We start from the raw sequence: 21,669 nt of genomic DNA, 5'->3' as shown, positions 1-21,669 counted from the left end.
CATTCATCATGGTTCATCATAGGTTTTCCTTTTTCATGTATTTGCCTTCTTCTTTACCCATTCATCTTCTGAGACACTTAAATGTTTGTTTCTTCCAGTGTGACTTTCCATAAGTCACAACTGGTCTCACCTACTTTCATTCTCTCAACAATATGTTGCCACCTCTATAAGGGCCATAATCTTGTTACATTGCTGGTAGTTGCTTCCTTTTCTTGAGCAACTTCAGGACGGTGACTGCACCCAGGACAGGACCTGAGACACAGTGAGTGATCAACAAATACTTGAAGAATAAAAAGAAATAATAATAACTGGTGACAGTGTTAATTACTGTCAATCAAAATAACTACAGTATACACTATGTTTTAAAAGGTCTATGAATAGAGAACTGAACAAGATTAAGAAAAAGTAGATGTTAAATTAGAATACTTAAGTGATATTTAATTAACAGTATGCCCTGGAAGCACCAAATAGTGCTTTACTTGGGAACATTTTTTAGTTCATCGTATAATTTAGTCTTCAGTGTCATGAATCCATCCCTGAGTAGCTTTAATCTCCTTCAGAGACCAATACTCAGTGCTTTGTGACCAGAATCTGCTTCAGACAATGGTACACAAAATGATTTAAAGAAATTATCGACATGTTTTCATAAATAAGCAGGCTAGGAAAAAGGAACGATTTGAAGGTATTTTATTTCTGTGATAGGGAAATCTCACATAAAAGTCCTTATCATTTCTTTAATTCACAAAAAGCACAAATCAGTTAGAATTAAAGGGAAAAATTCACACCAAACAAAAATAAAGACTTGTTTTCTTCTCTTCCTCCTGTAACAAGAATAAAAATATTATATAAATATTAATTAAATTAATAGGTGCAGTAACTGGTTTTATTATTTTGCATAAAAGGGGTGTGTGTGTATATATACGTGTGTATATATATATACACATATATCAGATCTGTATCAGATATACTGATAGGAAGGACTCCTGATGGCATTCTCTGAAGCCTGTGAAAAAACCTAAAAGAATTTTGAGTTATTCAAATCACCAGTTTAACATTATGAACATTATTGTGTTCCTGAGTTTTTAAATATTTTGTTTTTTTACTGAATTTCCCTGATGCTGGGAAAGATTGAAGGCAGGAGGAGAAGGGGATGACAGAGGATGAGATGGTTGGATGGCATCACCGACTCAATGGAGATGAGTTTGAGCAAACTCTGAGAGTTGGTGATGGACAGGGAGGCCTGGCATGCTGCAGTCCGTGGGGTTGCAAAGAGTCGGACACAACTGAGAGACTGAACTGACTGACTGACTTAAGAAAGTATTGGATGTTAGCTCTTAGGATGCATTTCTCTATGGATCAATATTTGGGGGGAATCAACATGATAGTTAGCCTTCTCTGAATTTTTTGTTACCTGAAGTAATTTAGACTCCCAAAGCAGCACGAGTTTTTGAAATCAGTGCAGGACCCTGCAAATCAAAAATAAAAGAGAATCATCAACAAACTAGTGACTATAACAAAAAAGAAGCAGATTCACAGATATAGAGAACAAACTAGTGGTCACCAGTGAGTAGGGAGAGGAAAGGGGTAGGGGAGATAAGGAAGGAGGGGAATAAGAGGTATTAGGTATACACTAAGCTACAATGATGTATTGTACAACCTGGGGGATATAGCCAATACTATAAATGGAGTAGAACCTTTAAAAAATTGTGAATCACCATACTGTATACCTGTAACTTATATAATATAACTGTACATCAACAACTAATAAAAAATGAAAAAATAAAAGTAAACTCAATCAATAAAACTCATCAGATTAAAAAGTAGATGACTGTGCTAGTCACAACACAGTTAACTCTCTACTAGCTAGGGGTAAATTCACAGGTTTATAGATTAAATGGGTTAAAATAAAGATATGCAACTCAAGTCAACAAACTGGGACAACGGAAGCCAGAGGTGGAAAAAATCCTCCATTCTGATCAACAGTAGATATTGTATTTCCTATACCAAACTCCAGATTCTTACCAAGCCTCATCCTCTCTCCTTTCTCTAAAAATCAGTCACAGAAATGGAAAGGTTTGCAGAGAAAATACTGCTATGCTACTATTTGTTAATGTTCTCTACCTGTAAATTAATGTCTTCTCATAACAAAGGACATTAATCTTTTTGTATCATATTTATCACAAATAGTTTACATAAAATCTATTTTATCTAGTTTTATCTGATTTTACTATCTGTCCCACCCACTTCTATCAAAAACACAAAAACATCCTAATAAGTACACACATTGAAACACACATAATTATATTATTTATTAAAAAACTCAACATTTCTAAATACTATCAAAAGCAAAACATATAAACCTATTGTGACAGTCAAATAAAAGAGCAAAAGGCTGAAATATAGAATATCTTTTTAAAAATAGTGATCCTATATTCAAATGTATTTAGTAATACAAACTTAAGGCTTACAAAGTGTAACCAATTTGTAAATCCAGCTAAAATTGCTAAATAATTATATTAAGATAATTTTTAATTACTACTCTGTTAATATTCAAAGGCTTGCTCCTAAATGAGTTCAATATACTTCCTATAAATATTCCCCCAATATCCTGTTTGCCCAATTAATTTGCAACTAAATCCTTTTCATCCATTTGCTGAATTGATAAATTTTAGGCCAGAAGCCATCTAAATTATCATCAGTTAATCATATATTCACTCTACAGTTTTCTCCAGTAGGAAATAAATTAAAATTACTAACTCTCATTATACATTCCAAATTGCACTTCTACCTAATATTTAGCAAGAAAACTATGACTATTTTTAAACACTATAGTCTTTCGATCTGTTTCTAAATTAAATATAAATATTACTGGCATTATTTTAAAATTATAAATTAGTGAGCTATTATTTTCATTTTTCATTACAGAAAATTCCAAAGAAAAAAGAAAGAAAATTCCATACCAAGTGTTTGAGTACAAACATGAGCTGCACCTACCTCTTCTGTAAAGCAGACTTCCTGCTCTTGGCTTTGGCAGCACTTTTCCAGGAGGCCGGAGAAATCCGCAACGACAGCCTCAAGTTGTTCCTCTGTTATCTGTGGCTTCTGCTTCACAAGGTTAATGAGAAACCTATGTTTCAAAACAAAACAGTATATAAGAGAAGTCTGCTTTGTGATGGTATTTTTCTAAAAACTTCCTAGTAGAGAACACAAAAAGCACAAATCCTCGCTCTACATCCTCATTCCATCAATTATCGCCAGACTTACCACATATATTTTTGCCTAATATTTAATAGAAAGACTGAGGCTAGAACCATGCTAAATGTTCCACTGATCTGGATTTGGGCAGATTATAGATGAAACACTACTTCATAGTTCCACCATACTTATATGTAGTGAAATACAGTCTTCTTACTTGCCTAAAATATTCTTTCTGATTGGTTTTCTCTTCTAAAATCTGTCTTATCTACACTCAAAGGCTCCAACTTCCAAACCCCTGCCATTCACAGTTATCACACTCCTACCTGAACACTGTCCATCCTAAGTGCCTATACTACACATGTAGTGCTGAAATCCAGAGGGTCGCAGAGAGTCAGACACAACTGGGTCACTGAACAACACCACCACATTTAGTAATATATTCATGTTGGAATTAACATTAACTGAAGAAATGGGAGAGGCTTGCCAGGGGAGGCAGCATTCTTACATGCCTCAGATTGTGACAGAAAAAAGGGAAGAACAGCTTTTCCAAAATGAAGGGAGACCTTTTACAAAGCATGGGAGTATTAAAATGCATGGAAATTTGGAGAAATGAATTCTACTTTGCATTACTATCATCATTACAGAATGCATCCCACGATGAACTGAAATGTGCATTCCATTTCTTAACACCCACACTTCATGGTTGAATCAAATATTACGGCTATTTTCTTCAAGGAGTAAATAGTGTGGAAAAAAGGCAAAGGCGCTTTTTCAGTGCTTGTGTTGCAAGTACCCAAGACTTCCTATAAAGCTAGATCCTAATTAACCCTAAACAGATTGCCCCCTTTTTCTCAATCCCAAAACGCATCACAACGATAGTTAAAATGGAGACTCTTTTTACAAACAGGAACATCTGCCCCCAGTGAATTTTTCCAGTCTAAAGGCTATGAAGACACTGGGACATGACTATTTTGAAAGTCACTTTAAGTGCTTTGGAGTAATAACGATCTCCTGGTGGAGCCCAAGAGTGTTGGGAGCGTGAGGTAGAAATCTCCACCACTATTTAGAGTTGTCAGTCTTCTGCACAGTAGCAAATAACCAGTTCTTACTGTTGCTTCATTGTCTGCAGCGCTACACCCTGAACTTGGCAGAGATCCTTATGGAAGATGAACTTGTCATCGGAGAACGGCGGAGGCACGTATGTCTCATCCACCACCAAGCTGCTGAAGCAGGGCCTCCTGTTGGAGTATGAAGAGGTGCAGCACTGGCCGACTCCAGAGTTGACGGGGCTCTCCTCATGTCTGATGCACAAGTGTCCTATGATAAGGTCAGCCTGGTTAGGGGGGTAAGGGGAGAAAGCCAAGAGACGGAGCGTCAACCAGAGAACTGGCCCAGGGAAGTCCTTGCAGTCACGTTTCATGCCCAGTAACATTAACATTACAGGAAGGCGTGTTGCCGGGATCAGCGCATGTGCTGCCATATTTACCTATGTACCCACTTGCTTGGGATAAACTTCAGCTTTTAGTCACCAATGTTCTACAGGTGATGTGGAAGACAGCCCCTTCAGCTATTTGTGTCAGCTATTGAAAACGCATTTTCAGCTACATACAGACGTCCGCAGGGGAAAAGTCTCTGCTCTGACCCAGGAAATCATTACATGGCTTACATTTTCCATGTCTATTTAGTTGAACTTTCCATTTTCCTTTTGGGATTCAGAGAATCACTTTCTGAAGGTAAGAATAGCAAAACCTAACCTCTTTACATAGTCAATACACAAGTGTTAGTCGCTCAGTCGTGTCCGACTCTTTGCGACCCCATCGACTATACAGTCCGTGGAATTCTCTAGGCCAGAATACTGGAGTGGGTAGCCTTTTCCTTCTCCAGGGGATCTTCCCAACCCAGGGATTGAACTCAGGTCTCCCGCATTGCGGGCGGATTCTTTACCAGCTGAGCCACAAGGGACGCTCATAGTCCTAACTGAAAAGAAATAAGGCCTCTGTGTGTGTGTGTGTGTGTGTCCTTAAGGCTTTCTTCTTGTAGAATTCACCTACCTTCCACACTTCAGAGATACCTTTTTTTATTTCAAAAAAGTTTTTATATGGACCAATTTTAAAATCTTTATTGAATTGAATCTTTTGTGATAATGTTGCTTTTGTTTTCTGTTTTGATTTTTTGACTGTGAAGTATGTGGGATCTTAACTCCTCAACCAGGGATCGAACCCACACCCCCTGCATTGGAAGGTGAGGACTTAACCACTGGACCACCAGGGAAATCCCGAGAGATATTTCTTAAGCACCTAATAATAACTTGTAATAAGGGCCAACATATTTTGTATGCATACTATGTATCACGCTAGTGCTGAGCGAGTCATACTGATTATCTCATTTAAGTCAGTCATTGAATGAGGGCACAACTTCTGTTCTCAGACGTCAGATAAAAATTCTCAAGCTTAGTGAGATGACCAGCTTTCCCAGTGTGACAAGACTAACAAGTCGTGAAAAGGGACAGGAATGTGGGCAGAAACCCCCCAATAACTATACCCCTGAAGCATTCTACCACCCTTGTCCCTGCACCCTCCTAACATGTGGGATTCCATAAATGACAAAGATGACAATGCTTAATTACAGGAAATTTTCTTTTTACTTCTAACCTTTGACAAAAAATTCCAGGATGTGAAGACTTACTAGCGATTAACTCCTCCTCATACAAAAGAGGAAAAATGGGGGGGGGAAATACACAATTTTATTCACAATTGTGACTTTAAGGGAAAAAATAATGAAAAAATAAACCTGTAATCATATGTATGACACCAGTAGTGTTAAAAAGTAAAGGTTACTGGCCTTACCAACTGGAAAGTCATTTTATTATTCAGATCGTGGGGCTACCCTGTTCTATACCCTGTACCTAGTTAAGGGGGATAAATTGTCCCTAATATCATCACCACAAAAATTAAACTACAAAAGACAAAAACATAGATATGGCTAAAAATAAAATAGAGACTCTGAATCTGTCAAACCTGAAGCTTTTTCAAAATTAGGTATTTGGCGAAATCATGAATCTAGTGATGTGTCTGTCTTTCTGTCATCCCTGTTCATAAAGCTCGCTCAGACATTGTTGAATTGACTCACTGCCATTCTAGAAGGACAGGAAGCCTGCCCACATGCCAACCATTCAGAGCTGAGTCCTTACACCCCTTCAACGGCAACTAATCCAGCAAGTCCAGGAAAGCTATCTCCACATTGGCTCTTAACCATTTCCCCCGAATGGGAACCATAAAGGCTATTTCGAGTCCAACAGAGCAGAAACAGGAGGAGACCAACCAAAACACTCACCACTCCCTCGCCACAGGCCAGTTGTTTGTCCTCACTGAGATGGCAACAAATGGCTCCCGCGTTCGCCATTTTCCTGGTCAAGGCCATCAGCTCAGGTGAGGTCAGCTGAGGAGCCTTCTTTGTGTAAGCAACAAGAAACCTGAAAGAAGCATTCCCCACCAAATCTTGCTGAGTCCTTCACTTGTTTCTGGACCCCCACTCCTTCTCAAAGACCCTCTTCTGGCATCAGAAGGCATGAATTCAGCTCATTTATTTCATCCACATGGTGCCTAGACCAGTACTGGGGATGCATTCACTCTGACACTCACTCCCTACACTCCCGTTACACCAGCAGATCACAGTGGGAAAATTAACACTGGGCAGCAGGCTGACTCTATTCCCACCCTCAAAAGTTTCCTTGAAATGAACTTTGAACTTTTGGTGTTTTAACTTTATGACAGAAGGGGTATCTTTACTGCAAAAATCTGCATGGTTTGGGCAACCCAAAGCCAGACTTTTGGAGGCCCTCTTTACAGGCCCTCTGTTGTTCCTTAAGAGAGGGGCCTGGGGAAGGCCGCCTGCTGGAACAGGAAACTGGGTGGTGGACAGTGGAACCTGGAGGGCTACAGTCCACGGGGTCACAAAAACTCGGACACGACTGAGCAACTGAGCACACAGGTCCAACTAGGTGATGGAATTAGCATAGCCATGGGTGGTTAATTTAGATGTATCTTTCCCTCATCAGTTAATGATTTTAAATCACTTATGTGTTAGTCACTCAGTCATGTCCAACTCTGACCCTATACCCTACGCACTGTAGCCCACCCGACTCCTCTGTCCATGGGATTCTCCAGGCAAGAATACTGTAGTGGGCTGCCATTCCCTTCTCCAGGTGATCTTCCCATACATCACTTAAAATATTGTTTAAACAAAGCATACGCATTTTGTAAGTAATATTCTCCTAATTTCTGAAAGAGACCACAGCTTCGCTTTGCCAGGGCTTGGCTCTCCTGGATATATTTCTCCAATTCTTCTTCCTGAAAATACAAGCATTATTACACACATTTTTTTCGGTCTGTATATGCAACTTTATATGTGAAATTTGACCAAATAATATCTTATTCTATTATGATAGCAATCTTATAGAAATCACTTTTAGAGGTTTTTTTTAATATTAAAGATGAATTATGAGGATTAAAGCAAATGGACTTTAGGGATTTAAGTTTAAAACTGTGAACCACAAGTTATTGTATGACAGAACTCAATCCTTGGGTAAAAAAAATACAATTCTTTCTATACAAAATCCTTGCCTTTCTGGAGCTATTCAAAAGGAATATTATTTTTATTCTGCGTATAAAAGAACTTTTGGTTAAAACATTTGTATTTCTAAAATAAGTCAAAAGTTGTTGACTACCAGTTAATCACTAGCTAGATAGCTATTTAATAGATATAACCACCTAACAACTCATTAGTAACTAGGTATTTTCAAACAAACAGCACTTTCAATACATGATATCAATGTAGTTTTTCAGATTTTCCTTAAAAAACTGGAGCAATTTACCCCTTTATCCTGGCATTCAGAAGGGTTTTCAGACTGGGAACACCTCTCCAGTAATTCCTGATATCCTTTAGCAACTCTTAGAATAATTGGAACAGCAAGCTTAGTGTGTCTTCTTGAATATTCATATGTAAATCTGAAATATGTGTGGAAAAAAACAAGTTATTGGAATTAAGAGACAAATTATTCCTCTGCTATGCAACATGCAGAAGTTAACATTGAAGTAACTAAACCTAGAAGTCAAATATGATTTCAACTATATGCATGGCAAAACTATTAATGGAAATTATGACCCCTCAAATTGGTCTAAAATGGTATTTTGCTTTCTTTTGCATCCTTCGCTTTGGCTTTTCCCTTATGGACTTTAAATGTATCCATCCAACAAATATTTTTCCACTGCCATCTCTGTGCAAGCATTTTCTTTAAGCAGGAAAGTTTCAATAATGTATAAGATAAAATGCCTGGCCTCTAAAAAGCACGCATTATAGGGAGACAGAAACAAATAAGAAATAGGTCATCTAATTTAAGTATTGCTAAATCAATGAAGAGAAATAAAGGAAGAGGGAAAAGGGTGACAATTTAGAGTGTGTGGTCAAGAAAAGTCTCTTTGAGCAGCTCTTTCAAAAGAAAAACCTAGTCGAAGGAAGCCACACAGAATGTTTGAGGAAAGATCATTCTTGGCTGAGAAATTTCTACTGTGAAAAACCTTTTCAATTGAAGAACTGTTTCTATTAAATGAACAGCTTCAGAATGTATGATGGGTAAATTTAAAGAGATTTCTTGAATTTGCTGACTGTATTCCCAGATTGTAGAAATAGGTTAATATTAGTTCTACCTCCAATAATATTGTCCCTGAGTTTCTGAAATCTAGACTTTGTTCTTGTTTGCATAATTTAATTTAGCGGTGCAAACAATGTGTGCCTGTCTAATTTTAAGGCAACAATAGACTAATATCCTCTGGAATTATTAAAAAGAAAATTGTACCATTATTTTCATTACCACATTAAAAGCAGACTCTTAAATTTAGAAAGACCTTTGGAGATCATTAAGTATAATGTCCTAAGAGATGCACAATTCTCTAATAGTGTCCATTGATACACAGTGTACAATAAAGGGAAATGTACTAACTTAGCTGCTCGTTCCCCTTAAAGGCAAATAGAATGAGAACATATCCTGTAAATTACAGTTATTAGTGCCATACTGCAAACATCTCTAAATGCATTTTTATTTCCTTAAAAAAATAAAACAGATATTCAATAAATAGCAAATAAACTGTTACAATAAAGGCCCTTCTATCTAGCACTATCTATTAAGTTATACTTGAGGGAAAAGTTTTTAAAACATGCACATGAAAAAGCACCTTCTTAATTATGAGCCCTTCTTATTATAAAAATATCTATAACCTATTTGGAAAACCAACGGTGATCTTTATATGAGCAATCCATACAGGGATGATAATGCTTCTCTTTCCAGATAAATTGATACAAAACAAAATGCATCCTCATAAGCAAGCCAGTGAGCAACAGCAAGAGTGACAGTCTCATCAGTATAAGAGATCCCATTCTTTATTCCCTTGTTATCTGCCTAACTATATTTTGGCTTAGAACCTTCTGGCATCATCCTCACATACTGAGTTCAGAAACCATTTCAACAACACAAACCTGTCAGTCACATCATAATTCTTATTTGTGTGAATGTAATATTTACAGAGTGTGTTACCTTGCCATGGAGAGGTCTTTCTCCCTTGAAGAAAGTTGGTTGAAATCTCTCTCTCCTAAAAACCTATTTACATTTGGAGATAAGCCTTCAGGTTTGTCATCATTTTCTGCATGAATTATGCACTGACCAAGTTCAAGTGTGGTGGGCAGCTTGCAGCACTCTGCTATTTGTCTTGACAGAATATCTTGTTGAGAACATATGTAGGACATAACTCTTTCCTGCAATAGAAAAACAAAGTCTAAGTTTTAAAAATTTTATTCTTTAATTCAGGATCTTAAGGCCAATCCCAGGAAGGAAAGAAAGAAGGAAAAAGACGTTTGCCTTGTCTCCCCTTTTATGGTAGTGCTTTCCCTTCTGTCTCTCTTCACGTCTTTCCACCTAACTTTGTTCAATTCTTCTTTTCATACGTGTCAGCTAAAATCTACTTTACCCTCACAGCAAGTTTTTAAAAACAAAAGACAAATGTATGCCTCAAACTGAATGACATGTAGGTTGATGCATATCTTTCTATTAGTATTGAAATATGTTACTAAACATTTGTTATTGATGGCTTATCATGGAAAGCGTAAGATTCATTTTTTTAGCAAAACTATCTGCAGTAATCCATTATGACCTCCAGAGGGCAGTCTATAGACAATGAAATGTTCAGGGCATGTAAGCGACCAAGAAAGCAGCTGAGCTTACATGTCCCTCTCAAAGTCCTGAAAATTCTGTGCATTCTTATCAGGAACAATTAGAACCCATTATTCAGCTGTTAAAATCCAACTAATATACCATACTTGAATTATTTTTTCCATCTTAAAGGAAAAGGATGGTTATGCACTCCAAAAACTGAAAAAACTAAACTTTAGGAAATGACCACACCACTTGGTAAAATTGTCAGCTAAAACTGATACAAAGAGAAAATTGTTCTTATTACCATTCTTAATATGAAGGTAAGTGCTTCTAAAAGGAAAAATAAATGAGATAGGAAAATCTGCCTTGGAGGCAGCACCCCCAGTTCACTTCCCCAATTCCTGACACCAAGATTCTCTGCCTGGGCTCAGAGAGTCACGCTCAGGTCTCCCCAGCAGCCTTGGCTTCCTGATGACTTCCAAGTCTATCCCAGACTAATTGCCGTTGGACTGGTTGAAATGAGCGTTTTACCCTCACTTCCAACCTTCTGGAAACCACGTTCCAGCCCTGGTTTCAAGCCATCTAAATATCCAGGAACAATGAACTTAAGCCTCCTTGAAGAAGAAGGTGTATCACAGGGAACCAGAGAGGGAGAAATTTGGAGATAGACAGGCCTATTGCACAACATCTAATAAGCCAAGGGTAGCCCAAAATAGATCAATGCCCCACTGCTTAAAGCTCAGGTGACTATGGCATGCTTGAGGGTTCTGTTTTGGGTGTATTTATTTTTAATTGGTTTTTAAATACCTTAGAGCCCTTTATTCACACCTCCCCTTGCTGGCTAGATTTTTTACTTTGTAGAACAGTATTTAGTGTTGTTTTTATGTTTCTTATATTATTTTGTTGTATTCATGTAATAGCTCTATGAATATAATGTAGAGTGCCTTCCATGTGCCAGGCATTGTGCTGGTGGCCTACAGAAATAACAGTCAACCAAAGATAGTGCCTAACCCCAATGAGGTCACATGTCTTATCTATCCTATCAGACAGTAAATTCCTTGAAGTCAGCTTGTGTCTTCCTAATAGGTGACCCCAACAGTGGCTAGCACATAGAAAGTATTCGATATATACTGTCAATTGAAAGTACAAATGGATGGAAAACAAATATATTAACAGTAAAGAGTCTGTCCCCCTCCCCCAATTCTATGTGGAGGGCTCACGAGAAGTTACCATCTCCTTTCAAAGTAAAAATGAATGGTCTAGCAAGAGGAGCCTATGCTTGAAGTAAAAAACAAAGTCAGCAAGACGGTTTTTCACTGTCAGCTAGCTACCACACCTATGACCAACTCGCAACAGGCTTCTCCCATTTAGAATGAGAGCAAAAGAAAGGAAAGAGAGTTGAAATATCTTTTTTATAGGAGGCAAGACTCTTCACCCCATCCTGCAGACACTCCAGCACGTTTCCTTTGCAGCATTCCTCATGTATGTGGGCCACATCCATGACCAGTTTCTGAATTTCAGTAAAATTAGCTTTGGGAAACTTTTGACTCACTTTAGTAACAGTTCTAAGGGAAAAAAAGAATTAGAAATCAATCATGGCTATCTATCAAGATGAAATAACATGCATAGAGTATTCATCTAATTGCACTCCAAGGAGAAAAGGCCAAAATGTTCCTGTTTATAAAGAAAAGGGGAAGTGTTACACATCTTATCAATTCTACCCCAGTCTTTCAAGGCAGTGACTCTATAAAATGTGATCTAGCTCTACAAATGGTATGGAACTAATTTATCTTTTCCTAAAATCTTTCCTGTGATTTGCAACAATATGTATCTCTTTGTTGTTGGACCCTGATGCTGAGTATTTCAGATCCTTCTTGTGAGAAGGTAGAAAAAAACTGGAAAGGATAAATAATTAAGAAATGGAAAATTCTTTGAGAACAGTAATCATTTTTTTACTTGGGAGAAAAAAAAACGACTCCTAAGAATGTGGGGAGGGTGCATGTGTGCGAATCAACAGGAACAAGAAAGCAAAGCCAATAAACACTTAGATGTGTCATCATGCCAAGACACATAGAATGACCCACAAAGGAAGTCAGAAATAAAAGTTCTCATTCCTTCTGCATATTTGATGTAAATTTTAAGAGCTGTCTAGTTGAGACCACAGCACTTGTTTCTGCTACTAGTCGACAGACTTTCTTTTTTAATTGAGAATATTTAACTTTATTCACTTATGGATATCAAATGATAAATAATGTCATTATAATCATATCTTTTTCCTTTGGTTTTTATTCTATTTTTGGTTTTGGAATTTAAAGAATAATTTGTTAACTTACATTGTTTTACTAAGGTAAATTTAAATAAAGTAGGTCATGAATTAATCTTTAAGTTTCTAATAGAGTTGGAGGGTTGTTAAAGCATAATCTGACCTCCTCCAAGGAGAATCAATCAGTCTTGGAACTAAATCCATGACTTAAAACTTTACGTTTTTACCAAGTGCAGTATTTTTAAATGTGTCATTTAACAAACAAGCAAATAAATATACTTTACATGCATGTACTTGGTACTCTTCAATTAGCAGGCCAGATGTTTTTCTATACTAGAAATGCTTCAGTTTAAAACTGAAGACTACTTTGAACCAGTTATATAATTTAAAATTTCCTAGCAACCATACTAAAAAGTCAAAAGGAACAGGTTAAATTTGCTGTAATAATATGTTTTTTAGCACAATATATAAAAAATAATATTTCAATCAAGGTTAAAAGTCATTTTTAACTACTTTTTATCGAAATATATTTATGTGTTAGTTTCAGGTGTACTACTTGCAGAGTGACTCATTTTTATATGTTTTTTATACATACATATTCTTTTTCAGATTCTTTTCCATTACAGGTTATTACAAGATATTGAATATAGTTTCCTGTGTTATACAGTGGGTCCTTGTTGTTTATAACAGTAAGCCTATTACTGAGGTATCACACATTTTCTTTTTCACACCGAGTCTTTGAAATCTGGCTTTACACTTAGAGCACAATTCCTCATTTACACTAGCCACATTTCAAGTGCTCGGGAGCTTCCTGGGGCTAGTCATTGCCATACTGGCTAGTCCAGCTCTAAATCACTGATAATTCTGATTCCCATATTTGACCTCAAAGTCTCAGTTGTCAGGATTCAGATGATTAGAGATTACTGACATAACAGACAAGCAGATGTGATGGAAATAAATCATGACAAAGACCTAGAAAAACTTGGTTCTGATGACCAGTAATGTGGTCTTGGGTAAACTGCTTTAATCTGACTGGACTTCGGGTTACTCATGTCTGAAAATGAAGAGGTTGAACTACATGATTCAGTTGTTTGGGTTTTGTTTTTTTAATATTCCTCTCATTCTAACAACAAAAAATAGATAAATGAGATAAATTAGATACGTAGATGATAGATTAGATAGATAGATAGATACACAGATACATACATACATACAATCAAGGAAAGAAAGAGAGAGCAAATATGCTAAGTATAACAGTCAATTGAAAAACTCCCAGTTTGCCTCTGAGCTTTTTTAGCAGCTGGGACAAGAAAACAGACTTCAGTGAGTTATTAACATATGCTTTCATCAGTTAGGAAAATACATGCCAGTTCTTCAGAAATGACAATTTTGTTTTCCTCTGGACAGTAGATTCTAATATTATTGCTTCAAGTGGATATTTTATGAAGAGCAACAATTGACATGATGGACTTTTATAGCAGAGTAGGAAGCAAAATTAATATAAAAAATTTTTTGTTAAGCCAGAAATTTTAAATGATACTTAGAGAAGGCTAATCTACTTTGTAGAGAATTCAGGAAAATAATTATAATTATGAGGCATAAATAAGTTGAAGTCCAGAACTTGAGTATCTAGAAGAACAGGTAAGTAACATAAATCTCTGAAGCCTTCTCTAAGCATTATCTCGTCTAAACTTTAGAAAGTTTTAAATAGCAGACTGATCTGTTCCCTGCCCTTCCTAAGATTTCATGATTCTAATCACAGTGAAAAGTGAAAGTGAAAGTCGCTCAGTCATGTCCAACTCTGCGACCACATGGACTATACAGTCCATGGACTTCTCCAGGCCAGAACACTGGAGTGGGTAGCCTTTTCCTTTTCCAGGGGATCTACTCAATTCAGGGATTGAACCCACGTCTCCCACATTGCAGACAGATTCTTTACCAGCTGAGCTACAAGGGAAGCCCACAGTAGTAGCTCTCATCAATGGAAACTTCATTCTCTACAACAGTAATAAAAAGTGGACTCAAATTACAAAATGGAAGTTTTGAAGATATCTTCCAGAGAGAGCTCAAACTTACATGGCTCGGAAGGTCCGGGGTCCAAATTTTCCCATTACTGCACATGTATGTTGATTTAACAAACTGCTTTCTCTTAATTCTTTTGTAATTGATGTTACCTAGATAGGAAAACAAAAAACCAAGGTGTTAAGAAAGGATGCATTTTCCCTGTTAGACTCTGATAATTAGAAAAACAACAGATACAGCTAAAGTATTTATTGTTGTTGTTGTTTAGTTACTAAGTCATGTCTGACTCTGTGACCACATGGACTGTAGCTTGTCAGGCTCGTCTGTCCAAGGGATTTCCCAGACAAGAATACTGGAGTGGGTTACCATTTCCTTCTCCAGGGGATCTTCCCAACCCAGGGATCGAGCCCAGGTCTCCTGCATTAGCAGACAGATTCTTTATTCCTGAGCCAGCCACCAGGAAAGCCCACAGATAAAACATGAAACTCTACAAAAACTTTTTCCTAACAATTATAAATGTCATATATTCTTACAAAACTTTATTCATGCTTTTTTCCTTTAGATGGGTTTATATACATCTATGCCAGACAGATTTATTAAAAGTAACTTGAAACAAAAACACTGCAATTTTCATACTTGAGAATGAATAAACAACTGTAATTTTGAACAGATTGAAGCCTGATCATTTCCTTTTTTTTTTTTTTTTGCAATTAAACTTTTATTGAAGACTATCCAGTGGCAAGAATACCTTGTGTATTATATTATGTTTTAGACATTCAATAAATAATTCATTGAGAATGATTTTCACAATGCATTCATCAAAACAGCCTTAAATATTGTTAAAAGCACATTCAAGCGCCTGTCCTGAGTTCTAACAGGTTTTTAATTTTAGGTCGCCGATCATATTTTTTGTTTTTTTTTTTTTTTCTTCTGATCATTTCTTAAGTGGCTGCTCAGTCACAAAAAGTGAGATTGCATCACAGCCTAACATTCTAGGAATAGTCACTGTTCTCAGGAAATTTTTTTTATAGGACTTTCAATTCAGTTCAGTTCAGTCCCTCAGTCATGTCTGACTCTTTTTGACTCCATGGACTGCAGCACAACAGGCTTCCCTGTCCATCACCAGCTCCCAGAGCTTGCTCAGACTCACGTCCATCGAGTTGGTGACTTTAAGCAACAAGTAATGAATTGTGGATGTTATTCTAGCTCTCCAAACCTAAGAATCATTCACACCTCTAAATTTAAATTTCATTGTTTGTTAAATGACAGTGACACTTCCACTTCAAATTTATTCTAAGGTTTAAAAGAAATAAAAGCATTTATCATACTTCTCTTTCACTTTTCTCCCTCTTTTCCTGATCTTTTTCTCCTCTTGCTCCTGCCCCATCTTCTTACACCTTCTACTCCTCTCTTTCATTTATGATATCACTTCTACCTCTGTCTTTATCCCACCAAACTTACTTCCTTAATAATAAAATCATCATTGGCTGAATGAATGGATGGATAAAGGAATGAATTTAAAAAAAAACAAAAACCCAGCAAACCCAGGTTTTTAGCCCAAAGAATAGCAGACTACTGAAATATATCCTATTCTGAAAATGATACTCTATACACAGAGCATATTTCTATTTTTGACTTTTTTTTTGGCTTTAGTCAGTCATAATCAGATTGAAGTTATTGGTCCAGATATCCCTACAAATATAATACCTTTGTTTCAAAGCATTCAGTGGCATTTTCAGCTTTGCAGCAATGTGGAATAATTTTATCATATTGAGTAGCCAAAGAAAGAATTGTAGGTGCATACAGTACAGGGTGCCTTCTTGCTATCTCATAGATGTATCTGAAATGAAAAGGAGCAGTCAGATTTACAAACACATTAAAATAGGGCTGCTATGGCTTGGAACTGGACTCTGGAATTGTTTAAAGATCAGGAAAATCATCATTTTTTCCACTTGCTGTCAAAATTTTCCTCACTAAAGATCCTCCAGGGGGAGGAGATATATATATAGATATAGATATAGATATATAAAATTAAGACTGCTATGCATTGATGTACAGCAGAGACCACCATAATATTATAAAGCAATTATCCTCCAATAAAAATAAATAAAGATCCTCCAGGAAAAAGAAAAATCTGACAGCCAATCCTACATTCTATTATGAGGACAAACTAGGCAGAATCACTGGCTGTGATTCTTATTAAAGTATCCTTTTCAAGAAGTCTCCACAGACATGTTTCCAGAGTCAGAAAGGCCAGACTTTCACTAAATAAAGCAGAAAAGTAAAGTAGTTTTTCTTCTCAGTGCAAAATGAGATGATCCACCCTGGCAATCACTGTAGCAGAGATATTCTAAGGGCAGGTTCTATATTTCTCTGGATCAGGCACTACCAGGGAAGATAGAAGTGACCAAGCATTAGACACAGGCTTTCCCAACAAAGAACCTGGCCTCAAATGCCCTCTTGGGAATGTACTAGCTGTATGCCCTCATTCAATTGCCTTAACTGTCTAAGCTTCAATCTCCTCATCTGCAAAACAAGATGAAGGAAAGAAATCAAGAGGAAGAGGACAAGGAGAATTGATGGGCTGTTTGTAAGCATCAATATGATCATATATGCCAAGCACACACGTGCCTAAAACATACTAAGAGTTCAATAAATGCTAGACGTGCTTACATATCTTAAACATTCCTGGATGGCTAATTTTTTTTTTCCAAGCAATTTGATGAACACAAAATACCAAGTGTTTGGCTCTAGAAGGAGTCATTTGTGCCATAGAAAAATTGGACAAGCTAAATACTATTCTTGGGCAAGCTAAAATTAGGAAAAACAAGGTGTGTCTAAGAGACTAACAGCTGGTGGGTCTCCTGTGTGGTCTACACCTATCTATTTACCTGTTGTGGAGACAAAGTTACATTTAACATTGGTCACTTAATTTCACAGGGCAAGAGTTCAGAAGATGCCACACAAAACATTTTTTTTTTTTTCTCCATGCACTAGACTACCTTCACAAATTGCAGAATTTCTCGATTCTGCTTGGCACTGCCCCCTTTCTGGGGTCTTACCTGTTTATGAACCGCTCTCTATTTTCCTTGTACGATTTACAGCTCGTGACTGGTTCTGGAACTGGGAAGGGCAGAATGGAAGCTGGAACGGCCTTTTTGTGCGCTAGGAAACAGTCATGTCTTTCCTCTCCAGTTCGGCCACAGCAGTCTGAAAGCCCATACTTTTCAGGAATTTCCTTTTCACGGCAAATTTCTTCCAGAAAGGCAGATACCTAGAAGATTTATTTGTAATGAAAGACAACTAACTTTACCTAAAAATGCTGCAAAATACATGAAAAGTTTTCTAATATCTAGAATCAAAACTGTGGATGAGGAAAATAACTCCCCCCTACAAATTCCAATATAGTTAGTTTCATCCTGAAGGAATAGTTTTCTTTGATGTGTTTGGGAAATGGAATTTAGTTGCCAACCTTGAGTAATACACATGACAAAATTATTTTATCTTAAAAGGAGGGCATAGATACTCCATCTGATAGTCTTGTGATAAGACACTGATCGAAAAGTTGGAGATTATTTTCAGACAAAAATCAAAATATTTTGAAATGGAATAAGAATAGCCTCAAATACTTTTAATGGGTCTAATTATACATTTAGCTAAAATGTTTTAGGGAATTTCCTGGCAGTCCAGTGCTTTAGGAGTCAGCGCTTTCACTGCTGTGGGCAGGGTTTGATTTCTGGTTGGGTAATTAAGGTCCCACAAGTCCCACAGTGTAACCAAAAAAAAAAAAAGTTTTAAAATGTACATTTTAAATGTTTAAAATCCTTCTTTGTTGCCTTAATTTTACCAAAATCAGGTGATGACACAAATAGCCTGATGAATGCCTCTGAAAATTATGTGTGTTTCATTCACTTTGGGAAACTTTTTATTTAGCTTTTAAAACTACTCATATTTAGAGAATCCTGGAAATCTTAACTAAGACTTCCAATTCCCAGTTTACATAAAAAGTCTGTCTTTAGGTTTACAATGATAAATCACTATTCTGTAACATCACCTTGGTTATCTCATTGGATGTAAAGTTGTGATATAAAATGCATTTTGCTTATTTGGCATACATTTTTAGACTATCAGGTCAAGTCAAAAATAGAGATGCTAATAAGGGACTTTTATTAAGTCATCAATTTCAGAGTTATAAATACTTTATATCTTTAAAAAAGTATAATAATGTAGATTTTAATATAATTATAATAATGTAGATACATCATCTTTTGGCTACTTCATTAGCTCCATCATGACAGGATTCTCTGGGCATTTTGTTTCATAATTGGTAGCTCTAATGATTTTAAAGTTTTTAGTTATTTTCTATATTAAGATAATAATAACCAACAATAACTGTCATTTATTGATCTTCTACATTAGGGTATCCTATTCTAAAAAAAGTAGTCACTGTTAATCTGAAATTCAATTTTAAGAGGGCTTCCTATTTTTTTGTTGTTGCTCATTTGTTGAATCTGGCAACCCTAATCTGTGCTATGCTCCTCACATTTGCTACAGTGTGGAGTCTAATATAACGAAGCCATTGAGGATGTTAAATCCTGGTTGTTAGTTGCCTTTAAGAAAATTATCTAACATCTCTGTGCTTTGGCTTCCCCAACTGGAAGACTTCCATCTGCCCTCTAGCAAATATTTAATAAATTAGCATTTGCAAGCAAAGCTGATACTGTGCCAACAAGGCCTACCCAAAATCTCTTGGCTCACTGAACATTCATTCTGATTCATCAAAGCTATGCTCCACACCACAAAATATTTTGACTATCAATAGGTACATAACATTGCCAAGAAGAATGGCTGTTACACTGTTTGCTTAATAAAAATGAGCTCCTACTACTCATCATATCAATCTCCATGGCAATCCAGAAATGGAAGCTATTATTATCACTCATTTTATAGATAAACTAAACTCAAAGAAGTCTAGTAATATGCCCACAGTCACCCAGATACTCTGATTTCAGGACCTTAGTTCTTAGTCCCCATGCTTATAGCATCTCTTTACAATAGACATCCATTGTTTTCTCCTCTGCTCTCTCCAGCGAATCAGAATTAAACCTCCTCTCATACAACAGGATTTCAAATAATTCAATGTATTTATTTCTTAAGCAGTCCCTGCATCTTCTCTTCTGCATGCTGAGTTTTTGTCAAATATCACAATAATTTTTTTAAAAAATTATTGCTATCCACTCACCTGGTTTTCTAAACACCCAGCAGGTTGCTCACTGCCAGTGGATTTCTCTATTACAGTCAATACATCTTTCACCATGTGACTTACTTCCTCATAAGTGGCTCCTTGAACAGACTGGGCAAAAAATATGGTAGCTCTGAAACAAAAATATATATGAATGCTTAAGAAACAGACTTATATCATTCTTTTTCTCAAGGTTAGTTTTTGGTTTCTTTGCTGTCTGCTATATTGTAATCTGCTTAGGGGATGACTTTTGCTAAAAATATATGTTAATTTTAGCCATCCAGAAGAAATGTCCATCTTCTTCTTGTCCCTTTCCCCCATGAATACACATATATCTGTTAACAAAGAAAATAAGTGGATTTCCCCTAAGAATGGTTCCTCCTTTTGTGGTCATCCACCCACTGCAATGTCTCCATACTTGAAGGTATCTATATTCTTTGTAGTTTTTTTGTTGTTGTTGTTTTTTAAGCAGAGAATTAGTCAGTAGACCTTTGCCTGAGTCTACTCCCAGGGTGATCAAGGTCTGATCATGGATTAACCCAAAGCATTATTATCACAGGTTTTGGTGTGCAATCAATATCTGTAACAAATGCCTTTAAAATCATTATTAGAAACTTCAGAAGTATGGAACAGAAAGACAGCATTCAAGAGAACAACATACCCTCTACAAATAACCAAAAATAGAACATTTTACCTTCTACTATTTGTTACTAGGATTAAGCAGTATTCAGGTTAGAAAATATGGTACTATCATCCTATTGGTACTGACGAGAAAAATTATTGAATTGGTATAGAGTTACCATCAATCAGACATTATTCTTAAAGTTCTAAAATCTGATTCTGTTTGTCCTATAGATTTACAAGGAATCTAGAGGTTGAGGTTAACGTCTAAGGCATGGGTCAACTGTTAAACCTCTTCAATATTAATTTGATATTCAACATAAATAATTTTCTTAACATTGTCTAGTTTGTTTTTACATTTTAAAAACTCATAGAGCTATCCAATTTTTTTCAATTATCTAAATTAACTTTTCATTGCTGTACATATTTAAAGTGCATTTATACAAGCGAAACTTACAGGCCAACTAAATTTGTCCCTGAAGAACATGGGGAAGAATCCAATATGGAATCTGGAAAGCAAGATAAATTTCATGAGAAACGGTGTTTTCAACTGCAGTCAGGAAAGGCATCATTGCTAGATATAATGTTTGTGTCTCAGTTAAAACTATACAATTTTAGAACTGAGAAAACATTAGGAATCATCTATCCAAATATCCTAATTTTGTACTTGGGAAAGCAAAGAAACTTAGAAAGAAAGTTAAGCAGAATAATTTATAGTAGACTTAACACTAAAATTCAGATTTTATATCTTCCAGTGTTTTAACACTTACTGAACTAGTCACAGATAATATTAGACACTGCCATGATTTTGTAAAACTCTTGTACTCTTATAAAGATATAAATTTATCATTCATTTTAAGCTATTCACCAATGAAATATGTATCCTCTATGTGGAGCAATATGATAAATAATTCAAAGCAACTGAATAAATACAGATTTAAGAATTTTCATGTAGAAAAAAGACAAAAGAAAAACATAAAATATCTTACCTATTCCATATGCATTTTTATGCATTGTTCTGGAATCGCTAAAATTTAATAGAAAAAGTAAAAAGAATGCTACCACCCACTTCATGCTTGCTAGTTATTTCGTCCTCGGTGGTGATGATTGGGGCAGAAT

At 36.2% G+C, this 21,669-nt stretch overlaps 1 protein-coding gene across 1 annotated transcript; it reads right to left on the bottom strand.

The window, feature by feature from the left end:
* Nucleotides 1–674: 674 nt before the first annotated feature.
* LOC122428352 (alpha fetoprotein) lies at nucleotides 675–21,669 on the bottom strand. The gene is made up of 15 exons (XM_043448327.1): nucleotides 21,540–21,669; nucleotides 21,008–21,059; nucleotides 19,930–20,062; nucleotides 17,750–17,961; nucleotides 16,395–16,527; nucleotides 14,742–14,839; nucleotides 11,838–11,967; nucleotides 9,788–10,005; nucleotides 8,072–8,204; nucleotides 7,450–7,547; nucleotides 6,532–6,670; nucleotides 4,308–4,531; nucleotides 2,995–3,127; nucleotides 1,412–1,466; nucleotides 675–821 (listed from the first exon to the last, which is right to left on the bottom strand). The coding sequence occupies exons 1-14, from the start codon at nucleotides 21,622–21,624 to the stop codon at nucleotides 1,422–1,424; spliced, it is 1,833 nt and encodes a 610-aa protein (XP_043304262.1). The 5' UTR covers nucleotides 21,625–21,669; the 3' UTR covers nucleotides 675–821; nucleotides 1,412–1,421.

The sequence above is a fragment of the Cervus canadensis genome, chromosome 26 (genome assembly GCF_019320065.1).
Source record: "Cervus canadensis isolate Bull #8, Minnesota chromosome 26, ASM1932006v1, whole genome shotgun sequence".
NCBI lineage: Eukaryota > Metazoa > Chordata > Mammalia > Artiodactyla > Cervidae > Cervus > Cervus canadensis.
This window is presented reverse-complemented; position numbering and strand designations above follow the sequence as displayed.